This window comes from Meleagris gallopavo, chromosome 13, assembly GCF_000146605.3.
Source record: "Meleagris gallopavo isolate NT-WF06-2002-E0010 breed Aviagen turkey brand Nicholas breeding stock chromosome 13, Turkey_5.1, whole genome shotgun sequence".
In the NCBI taxonomy this organism is placed as follows: Eukaryota; Metazoa; Chordata; class Aves; order Galliformes; family Phasianidae; genus Meleagris; species Meleagris gallopavo.
The window spans coordinates 16,620,388-16,632,009 of NC_015023.2; the positions used below are offsets into that span (position 1 = coordinate 16,620,388).

The 11,622-nt window shown below is 42.4% G+C and overlaps 1 protein-coding gene across 2 annotated transcripts; it reads left to right on the forward strand.

Annotated features, from left to right (window-relative positions):
- The first annotated feature begins 128 nt into the window (after positions 1 to 128).
- KARS1 (lysyl-tRNA synthetase 1) lies at positions 129 to 11,557 on the forward strand. Of its 2 annotated transcripts, none has more exons than XM_010718110.3 (13): positions 129 to 216; positions 1,115 to 1,265; positions 1,470 to 1,635; positions 2,502 to 2,595; positions 2,835 to 3,021; positions 3,210 to 3,335; positions 5,105 to 5,224; positions 6,075 to 6,237; positions 6,337 to 6,510; positions 7,234 to 7,319; positions 8,150 to 8,235; positions 8,556 to 8,682; positions 11,336 to 11,557. In XM_010718110.3, exons 1-13 carry the CDS (start codon positions 155 to 157, stop codon positions 11,540 to 11,542), a joined length of 1,749 nt encoding a protein of 582 aa, XP_010716412.1. In that variant the 5' UTR covers positions 129 to 154; the 3' UTR covers positions 11,543 to 11,557. The 2 variants fall into 2 exon arrangements, with proteins under 2 accessions (XP_010716412.1, XP_010716411.1); XM_010718109.2 differs by lacking the exon at positions 129 to 216 and adding an exon at positions 252 to 440.
- The last annotated feature ends 65 nt before the right edge of the window (positions 11,558 to 11,622 follow it).

An 11,622-nucleotide genomic window follows, 5' to 3' on the forward strand; every position in this document is an offset into this window, starting at 1 on the left:
GCGGTGCCAGGCGCAATTTGGCCATCCCGGGCCGTATGTAGAAGCGCATGGGGGTACCATCCTCCCACACGAATACTTTCCGCGAGGGCGCCGCCATTTCCGCGCTCTCCACGCAGGCGCACCGATACCGGAAGCGCGGGACGGAGCCGGGAAGATGGCGGCCGCAGCGGAGCGAGAGCTCGATCCGGCGGACTCCGAGTCGCGCCTCAGTAAAAAGTGAGGGTGGGCGGGCCGGCGGGGCTGGGGAGGAGTGAAAGGGCGAGGCAGGGCAGGCGAGGCGAAGTGGAGCGTACCGTACGTCTGGCTGACTGGGGCGCGAATCCGCTCGACCGTCCGTCGGAGCGCGCCATGCTGAGCCCTGCTGCTGTGCGGCTCCTCGGCTGGGCCCGGAGGGCAGCGCCCGCGCTCTGCTGGTGCCGGGTGCCTCATGGCCGAAGCAGGTCGGTGCTCGGCGGTCCGGTTGCCCCCGCCTCTTTCTTCGTGAAGTCCTGAACGGTGGAGCCGGGGCTGTGGATGCCTACGGGACGTGGGGCGGGGCGGGCTGTGGAGGCGCCTTCGTGCGTCTCGGTGGCGCCTTCGTGCGTCTCGGTGGCGCCTTCGTGCGTCTCGGTGGCGCCTTCGTGCGTCTCGGTGGCGCCTTCGTGCGTCTCGGTGGCGCCTTCGTGCGTCTCGGTGGCGCCTTCGTGCGTCTCGGTGGCGCCTTCGTGCGTCTCGGTGGCGCCTTCGTGCGTCTCGGTGGCGCCTGGCTTCCTTTAGGGCGAGCGCGCGTTCCTTCAGTGAGTGCTGCTGCGTGGGGCAGCTGTGCTCCGTAATCGCTCGTGGGAAGAGAGGGCCCTGCGAACATCCGTCAGCACACAGGGGCACTTTCTCCAGATTTGTTCACAACGGTGTCCAACTAGGTTTTAGTTTTTTCTGAATATTTGTATCTTTCAGAGGATAGACTGAGAGGTCAAAAAAGGTAACTCTTAAACACGCTTAAGTGTTGCTTCGTTTTTTGTGCAGAGCAGGGGGGATGCAGGGTTGTTTATACAGTCAGTTCTTGTCAGTTTTGCTGCATGCTCTCCTACAGAAGTATCGGGGTATGCACTGCATGCAATTTCTTTTTATTTTACAGCGAACTGAAGAGACGCCTGAAGGCTGAGAGAAAAATCGCTGAAAAGGAGGCAAAACATAAAGAACAAAGTGAAAAGCATCCAAATAAACCTCCTTTTGCTGCTGATTCAGAGAATAACATTGGTGCTGATGAGGAAAGCTTGGATCCAAATGTGAGTGTGGCCACATGCTTAATACTGTTCTGAAAATAAATGTTACTGTTCTACATTTGATTTTTTTTCAGAGTGAAGTAAGTAGTTAAAATAGAGAGTGACCTACATGTTCCTAAATCAAAGTAGTTGTGTTTTAATGTATAATCTTTGAAATACTTTGAAATTCTAGCAAAGTCATTTGGTTTTGTTTGTTTCCTGTGACAGCAATATTACAAGATCCGTAGTCACGCAATCCAACAGCTGAAGGGCACCAATGAAGATCCCTACCCCCACAAGTTCCATGTAGACTTATCTCTCTCAGATTTTATAGGGAGGTACAGTCACTTGCAGCCAGGAGATCACCTAACAGATATCACAGTGAGAGTGGCAGGTAAGATATAATCTAAGATGCAGGAAGATGGTCTGTTGCTTTGCAGAATCAAGTTCTAGCTGATTTTAGAGATGGGATGGTCTCTTTTCAAATATTGCTGATCTTGCTGCTCCTCTCGGGCTTGAAGCAGTTTTGGACTATTCAACATAGGACCTTTTAGACTGAGCAGATTGCAATGTTCCTTATAAGCAGAAGATCAGATAGTGATTTGGGCTTCAGGATCCCCAAAGCTCACATGAACTTTTGTGCAGTCTTAGTAGTTTTGAGGCTTTAACTGTCTCTCTTTCATACTTAATGATCAGTGCAGGGCTGATGATCTTTTCTCCAAGTGGTAATGTTGTGGCTTTTGCTCCTGTGTCGTAGAATCATACAGTGAATTGTAGGATGGTTTGGAAGGAACCTTTAAGATCACCTGGTTCCAACCCCCTGCTATAAGCAGGGACGGCTCCCTCTAGGCTAGGTAGCTCACAGCCCCATCCAGTCTGGCCTTGAATTCTTCCAGGATGGAGCATACACAGCCTCACTGGGCAACCTGTTCCAGTGTCTCACCACCCTCATAGTCAAGAATTTCTTCTTACTATCTAGTCTACTCCCAGTTTAAAATCGTTTCTCCTAGTCTGATCGCTACCTGTCCTTATATAAAGTCCCTTCCCAGCTTTCCTGTAGGCCCCCTTCAGTTACTGGAAGGCCACTCCTTGGAGCCTTTTGTTCTCTGGGCTGAAGAGCCCTAGCTGTCTTAGCCTGTCCTTGTAGAGGAGGTGCTCCAGCACTCTGATCATCTTTGTGGTCCTTCTCTGGTTCTGCTCCAACAGCTGCGTCCTCTTAGGGACATGTTTCCCAATGACCTGCATTCTTTTGCTGCTTAGGTCGTATCCATGCAAAGCGTGCCTCTGGAGGGAAACTGATTTTCTATGATCTTCGTGGTGAAGGAGTCAAGTTGCAGGTCATGGCAAATTCCAGGTAAGTAAAAGTATTCCTATTAGCATTCTAAACTGAACTGCAGTCTAGGACTTAGAGATCTGTATTTTCATCTCTGTTCCAGTAGGGATTGGCTTGGGCAGTAATGTTTTGTTTTGGATGTTGTCAGTCATTGGATTCCCTCTTACCTACTTTAAGAATTTAGCCTGAGAGAGATGTGCAAGACAACTGGAATGTTAAATTTTAAGCAAAACTGCTTATACTGAATTTTATAATTACAGGCTTTACAAGTCTGAGGAAGAATATTTCCGTATTAACAACAAACTGCGTCGTGGGGACATCATTGGTGTAGTGGGGAATCCTGGGAAAACAAAGAAAGGAGAACTGAGCATTATTCCTTATGAAGTAACTCTTTTATCTCCATGCCTACACATGTTGCCTCATCTTCACTTTGGCCTCAAAGATAAGGTACCTGTCATAGTTGCCACTTTTGGAGGTGATTTGACAGATAGTTTTGATTGAATGATCTTTTATATTTGCTAATGATATTAGAGAGCAAAGAACCATTCATCTTGTTTTGTTTTGGTACCCTTCATTTTGTTTTTTTTTTTTGGCAGTCTGTTTTCTCTACCTTGTTCTAAGGATATTTCTTTCAGGAAACTAGATATCGACAGAGATATTTGGATTTAATTCTTAACGATTATGTGAGGCAGAAATTTATAACCCGCGCAAAGATTGTGACATATATTCGGAGCTTTCTGGATGAATTGGGTTTCCTTGAGGTAAGACTTCCTTGTTATTTCTCTCTGCGTACCAAATGTATTTGGAGCTTCTCAGTTTCAGGGATACTTTGTTTTCAAGTTCACCTACCAAGTTTTTCTGAAGTGAGAGTAATTATCTCAGCACGGTGTATTTTATTAATTTACAGTTTTGGAATCTGGAGAATTTTTGTTGTTGTTGTTTTACTTTCTTTTTAAAGTTATAGACAAATAGTCACTTGATTTTTAGAAAAATACTGCCACGCTCTCATGAGTATTGTATTGTATTCTTCAATTTATTGTCAGGGCATGTTACTTTGCAGTCAGTTCAGTCCTCTGAAGTTAAACTGTATTTGTGATTCTGGTACTGTCTGGGGTGCTCCTAGGCAGAAAAGAGAGCTCCTTTGGAACTTATGCAGAAAAAGAAGTGTGGACTTCGGAAGCAAGGTCAGACTGCATAGAAAGACTGCAGTTCACTATTGCAGGGAGAAAATTTCTGTGACCACAGATCATCTGATGCTGGCCAGTACTGTGCTGAATAACAAAGACAGCTTTTTCAAGTGTCAACAGCAAGAGAAGATTTAAAGAAAATAGTGGTCTGTTACTTGCTGAGGCTGGTTACCTCACAAATTGGGTTGATGATAAAGCAGAGATGTTAAATGTCTTGTTTGTTTATCCCTGTCTCTAAACACCAGTGCTGGTCCCTGGGACCCCTGGAATGCAGAGTTGGAGGACCGTGTCTGGTGAATTGCTAAGCTCCCAGTTGATGCTGATTTGGGATGGACTTTGCTTTTGTAGTTGTAGTCTCCCAGGCTCAGTGGGTTTCACCCAGGGTACTGAAAGAGTTGGCCAGTGTTGTTGTGAGATCTCTCAGTTATTTATCAAAGGTTCTGGGAATCTGAAAAGGTCCCAGTTGATTGGAAGTTAGTAAATGTTATTCTGAATTCCAAGAAGGGCAAAGTAGGCCCTGCTAAATACAGGCCTGTCAGACTCTTGTCTTTGGTGCCTGATAAACTTACAGTGAAGGTTATTCTGCAAGTTACTGAAAAATATTTGAAACACTGAGCATGGGTTTATGAATGGAAGGCCATACTTCACTAATTTAATATCCTTTCATGACATCGCCTAATAGACAAAGTGAAAGCAATGGACACAATAAAAATTCTGGTACTGTCTCTCTCTGTATCCTTCCAGACAAAATGTATCCTTCTAGATAAAGTCACTCACAAGGTGATGAGTGAATAGTTTTCTGAATTGTTGGGCTCAAAGCGGTATAGTAAATGGGATAACATCAGGTTGGCAGCCTGTCACTAGTGGTATTTCCAAGGGCTCAGCTTTAGGGCCAGTTATCTTCAATACTTTTATCAATGATCTGGACACAATAGTTAAGTACTCCTTCATTTCTCTTGACAGTGGAGGAAGCCTTACAGAGTGAGTTTAAAGCTGTGATGAGGGAGGTTCAGATTGGCTATTAGGAAAAAATTATTTGCTACTACATAGGTCAGGCACTGGAATGGGCACCCCAGGAAAGCAGTGATGTCCTCAAGTTTGCCTGTGTTCAAGAAACATTTGAACTGTGCTCTTAGATATATGGTTTAATTCTTAAATTGCCATGTGTGGAGTTAGGGGTAGTACTCAATAGTTCTCCTTGAACTATTAATATATATATATATTATATAGTAGTATTAATATAGTAGTATTAATAGTTCTCCTTGAACTGGCATTTATTGAGGGGGAAGCCTGGAAACATTTATGTCAATGTTCATTTTCTTTATTTTGTTGTTATTTTACAGATTGAAACTCCTATGATGAATATAATTCCAGGTGGAGCTATGGCAAAACCTTTTATCACATACCACAATGAGCTGGATATGAAGTTGTATATGAGAATCGCCCCAGAGCTTTACCATAAGGTAAAATACAAGCCTTTTGTGGTTAAGCCTATATTCTCCATATTGTTGTGATCTCACACAATCACTGAATGGTTGAGATTGGAAGGGACTTCTGGAGATCATCTGGTCCAAACACGGTATTCAAAGAGGGACCCTTGCCGCAGGTTACCCAGAACTGTATCCAAATTGCTTCTGAATATTTCTACAGAGGGAGACTCCACAACCTCTGACAGCAACCTTTGCCACTCTTTAGTCACCTACCAGTATAGAATAGTTTCTGATGTTCAAATTAAGTCTGCTGTGTTTTTGTTTGTGCCCACTGCCTCTTCCTGTCACTAGGTATTGCTGAAATGAGCTTGGCTCAATCTTCGAGCTATTGCTTCAGATATTTATGTACATTGATAAGATTTCCCCTGGAGCATTCTCTTCTCTAGTCTAGACAGTCCCAGATCTCTCAGCTTTTTCTCACTGGAGAAGCATTCTAGTCAGTCATTCATCTTTGTGGCACTGATCTGTCTCTGGTGTGACCATGTCTGTTTTACTGAGGAGTCCAGAACTGATCATAGTACCCCCTGGTGTTACCCCACCAGCACTGAGTGGAGGGGAAGAATGACCTCCTTTGACCTGCTAGCAATACTTTGCCCTATGCAGACAATATTATGTTAGCCTTCTTAGCAGCAAGGGCACTTCTCATTTCAGAAAAAAAAAAAGTGTAACTGAAGAGAGGATTATTCCTGCACAACAGTGGACTCGTTGGAATGGCATTAACAGAACGAAACTTGAATCAGATTTGTCAGATGATACAGTGGTTATGAGCTCTTTCCTGTTCTTTTGACAATGTTAGTATTTATTTGCATTTCCATCTGTTTAGATGTTGGTGGTTGGAGGACTGGACAGAGTGTATGAAATTGGACGTCAGTTCCGGAATGAAGGAATTGATTTGACTCACAACCCTGAGTTCACAACTTGTGAATTCTACATGGCTTATGCAGACTACCATGATTTGATGGAAATCACAGAGAAGTTGCTTTCAGGTTACATATGCATTACTAATTAAAAAAGAGTAAGAATCTCCAAAAATAATTGCATACTATGTTCCATGCTTTCTTCTTAACTTCAGCTTCCTCTTATAGGGATGGTGAAGCACATTACTGGAAGTTACAAGATCACTTACCATCCAGATGGTCAAGATGGACAGGCCTATGAGATAGATTTTACCCCTCCCTTCCGGCGCATGAGTATGGTGGATGAACTGGAAAAGACCTTAGGAGTGAAATTTCCATCAACTGAGTCTTTTGAAACTGAAGGTTAGATGTCAATTATGGATGTCTTGATTCTTTCTTAGAAAAAAGGGAGTAAAGATCTGAAGCCCTTAGCCTGCAGTCCACCAGCTAATTTCTCGTGGTGGCATCAGTATGTGGACTTGCCTTTCTCCAGTATTGTCTTTTACAAAACAGTACAGAAATAAGTGAACCTTCTTGCCATGCAGTGTTTGGCAATATCTGACTGTCTTGGCTCTTTCTTTGTGGAGTGTATGTAATACCATATACTCAAGAGGCATGATCTGAAGAGTTTTTAATCTGTTGGAAGAGGCACAGCTTTTTACTACTTATTTATTCTGTCTTTTGTGCAGTTGAGTCTCCATGTCTGTGATGATAGGTTAGGAATAAGATTATTTTTGGATTTCTAGAAAATGTGTGTATCTACTACTTAATTCTTGGAATTCAGAATTAAGGAAATACATTAATGCACTTTTTAGTAATTTTTCTAATATCTGGCAGTAATAATGTTGGATTGTATATCTTGTCCAGGTTTCTAAAATAACTTTTTTAATGTAAACTGATGAGAAACAGATACCGCTTTCATAGTGTTTTAAACAGACATTTAAGCTAATGTTTTCTGTTATGATTTCTGCTATTACTGTTTCCACTATTAAGATCTTGAGAATTACTGTAAGACATGTTGAAGCTTGCAGAAAGAAAAGATGTGGGTACTGGGGTGGCTCTTACAGTTTTTGTCTACAATTGCAGAAACTCGAAGGTTCTTTGATGACCTTTGTGCAGTGAGGAATGTGGAGTGTCCACCTCCTAGGACAACAGCCAGGCTTCTTGACAAAGTAAATAAAGTTGGTTTGTTTGTTTGTTGGTTGGTTGGTTTTTGTTCTTGTTGTTGTTTTTGTATTGCTGTCATCTTTGAGGATCTATCTGTAGAAATACCTGGACCAGGCTCTGAGCAACTTGATCTAGCTTGCAGGAAAGTTGGACAAATGACTTCTGTAAGTCCTTTCCAATTGAAATGATTCTGATTTAATAGAAGTCTCTTCAGAGCAAGTTTAGCTGCATGTGAGAAAACACTGACATGCACTTAAGCTTTCTCCATGTCAATGAGAAACCTCTCTGTGTCAAAATCCTGTCATGTTCAATAAAATATTGACTGATGCATGCTTAGTATGAGCTCTAGAAAATTTTAGTGTGACAAGTGATCTTTTAGGCCCAAACCAAACCTGTTTTATCATAATTATGTCAGCTTTGTTCAAGAGAACTGTGGATTTGTATGTACTTTACTGAATGGTAGATTTCCATATCTTTTCTTTTTTTTTTAAATCAATGGCATTAGCTGCTGCTTTTTCTGCTGCTTTTCTCATTGTCCTATGCTATGATATCCAAATTAAATTGTTACTATTTTTTTTTAGCAGGTTTTGCAGTTTTGCTTTTCTTATCCAATTAGGACACATGTTTTTTTCTGTTAAAGACGACGTTACTGTAATTACTAAAGCTTTTTGTTTTCATGGTTTGCTAAATGGATTCAAACCATTTCATGGTTTTACATGAATTACTAAAGCTTTTCACTTCATCTGTGCTGAAGAAAAAGAAATAGGATGTTTGGGGAAGGTAGTGCTGGGAGGTGATACTGTACTTTACATGTGTTTTGCTTTTATTTTCCCAGTTAGTTGGTGAATTTCTCGAAGTCACTTGTATCAACCCAACTTTCATCTGTGATCATCCACAGATCATGAGTCCTCTAGCCAAATGGTAAGGGTATGACACGCAGTCATAATGTAACTCCTTTAAGTTCTTCACTCCTACTTTATTTAAAAACAAACAACAAAAACAAAAACTGGAGGTACTGATGTTACATGCTAGTTAAATACTATTCTGACACAAGCCTATATATAGATCTTAGTTCCTGAGCTGTAAAGCCCAGCATCCAGAGGAGAGGTGTGTTCATGCTGAGTAGTGTAGACAGCTGTTGCTGCCAAATATGGGTAATGTACCTGGAGTAATGTACATGCCCTTTCAGTCTTGTAAATCCATTTTGTTTAAGATGTGGTTGATTTGTCATTTTCACATAGGCATCGTGTTCATCGGGGACTAACAGAACGCTTTGAGCTCTTTGTGATGAAGAAGGAAGTGTGTAATGCATACACTGAACTGAATGATCCTTTCCAGCAGCGGCAGCTTTTTGAAGACCAGGCCAAGGTAGGGTGTTTTGCTAATATGGAATCAATGATTTAGATATGTATAAAAGTATTTTCAAATCTGTCTCTACTGATGACATCCTACTGATGAAAAGGGTTATGATTACACAGAGTGAGCGTTCCTCACTTAAGTGAAAGTCTGTTGTTAAAAATTGTTTACCTTACAGCAAAGTTCCTTTACAAGAAAGCAAGTCTAACCTCTGCTATTGAGTAGTACTTCAAGGCTTTGGAATATCTTTAGTAAGGCGTTTGATGCTGCTAAACTGAGGAACTGTGGTTTGAACAATTGGATACTGAGGTGGACTGTGAACTGGCTGAAGGAAAGAAGCCAGAGAGTTGTGGTCAATGGGACAGAGTCTAGTTGGTGGCCTGTATCTAGTACCTCAAGAGTCAGTACTGGGTCAGTAGTGGGACCGGTACTATTCATCAATGACTTGGGTGTGGGAATAGAGTGCACTGGCACCAAGTTTGCTGATGACACAAAACTGGGAGGAGTGGCTGAACGCCAGAAGGCTGTGATGCCAGTCAGTGATACCTAGACAGGCTGGAGAATTGGTCAGGGAGAAATTAGTGAAATATAACACAGGCAAGTGTGGAGTCTTGCATCTGGACAAGAACAGCCCTATGTACCAGTATAGGTTGGACTGATGTGTTGGAGAGCAGCATAGGGAAAATGAGTCTGGGGTCCTGGTGGACTGCAGGATGATTGTGAGCCAGCACTGTGCCCCTGTGGCCAAGAAGGCCAATGGCATCCTGGGGTGCATTAGAAGGGCTGTGGTTAGCAGAGCAAGAGAGGTTCTCCTCCCCCTCTACGCTGCCCTGGTGAGACTGCATCTAGAATGTTGTGTCCTGTTCTGGGCCCCTCGGTTCAAGGACAGGGAACTGCTTGAGAGGGTCCAGCGCAGAGCCACAAAGATGGTTAAGGCAGTGGAGCATCTCCCTTATGATAAGAGGCTGAGGGAGCTGGATCTTTGTATCTTGAAGGAAGACTGAGGGATCAACTCATTAATGGTTATAAATATGTAAACGGTGAGTGTCAGGAGGATGGAGCCAGGCTGCTCTTGGTGACATTCAGTGATAGGACAAGGGGCAACAGGTGCAAGCTAGAACGTAGGATGTTCCACATAAATATGAGAAAAAACTTCTTTACAGTAAGGGTAACCAGTAAGGGACACCAGAACGGGCTGCCAGAGAGGTTGTGAGGTCTCCTTCTCTGGAGACATTCAAAACCCATCTGGACACATTCCTGTGTAACCTGGTCTAGGTGTTCCTGCTCCAGCAGAGGGATTGGACTAGATGATCTTTTGATGTCCCTTCCAATCCTTGACATCCTGTGATTCTTTGATTTTATTTCCCCCCCTTATTTTTTGTTTTTTGCACCTGCAATACTGATCTGAAAAAAGCAGATATACAGTTTTATCTGTCTTCCTCATATTGAAATTCAGTTACTTTTCCACAACAAAGCCTTTGTGTAATCATACAACCCTATACTTCTAGCTTCTTAAATAATTTTCCATGTCCAGTAAGAGTTTGAGTGGAATGACATATCTCATTTTCAGAACTGAATTCTTTTAAATTGGTTCACATAATAAAGCTGCATATTGGAAACTATTAGGCCAACAAATGTATAGAACTAGATGTCCATACTGGTTTTGTTATTAATTACATATGCATACACATGGATGCATGTGTGCACATGTGATTGAGGTCAGTGGTGCAGTCTGCAGAAGGAGTTCCTGTTCTTCCTATTCTTTCTGATGGCTTTGCAGTACCTGAGAGAATTAAACAATTGTCAAATCCAGGAAAATATAATTGTGTTAAATAACTTCATAGTAAATTTCAAAATGTTGTGTGCATGTTTGCTGTGCTTGTCTCTTTATAATTATGACCAGTCTTTGTAGCCCTTTGATTGTGTGTATGGAATGAAAATTTCCCTGAAAATATAATGTTAAGGCGGAAATCGAGTTGAAAAGTGTCAGTTATATTTTAGGATTTAGTTATATTTTAGACTCAGAGTAGTTTGCTTCAAAACTTCTGCAGAATCTTGAAACTATGTGAGCCAAAATATTTGTTGTTTCAATAGTTACACTTAAGATTTATTTATTGTTATCACCTTTAGCGCTTGGAGGCTGTCAGAGTAAGTGTATGTAAGAAGCAGCAGTTAACATCCCAGTGTTGTGGGGTTTTTAATCTTTCTCTTGAAGGAAAATAAACAATCACTTAATTCTGTTTCATGAAACAAAGGAGTGATTCCAATGACTCTGGTCCTTAACTGTTTCTGTAAACATTAAAGAGGAACTCGGAAGCAATGAAGAGCTTGAGAAATATTTGAAAGCAATTCATTGCACTGTGGTCTGCTGCCGTATATCTCCAGATACAGCTTTCACTACAGTCAGGAGGCTGACTCTGGAAAAGATACTTCTGGGTCATGAGGGAACTGAACTTAGGGTTGATTTGGAAACGTGTACAGGGCACCTCCACAGCTTTACAGATGTGAGATTCCTTTGTCACTGACTTGTGTGGCTGTAGAGGGACTTAGTTCCATCAGTGACATGGCTGCTACGAACATATTCCTTCTTCCTGGTAGGAGTTAATAGCACTGGTACTGTCCGAGCTCTGTGCAAACACCCCTTACTGTTTATTTTCTCATCTAGGCAAAAGCTGCGGGTGATGATGAAGCTATGTTTATCGATGAAAACTTCTGCACTGCACTGGAGTACGGCCTTCCCCCTACGGCTGGTTGGGGCATGGGAATCGATCGCTTCGCCATGTTCCTAACCGATTCCAGTAATATCAAGGTAAGTATTAGGTGGCATTGCCTGCTGCTGGCTGCATCAGAAAATAGGAATGAGGTTCCGTAACAACGCAAAATAGCAGGGCCTGCAAGCATTTGTAACGCTGTACGGCTCCACCTCAGCACAGCCGGCCCTCGCGCCCCTCC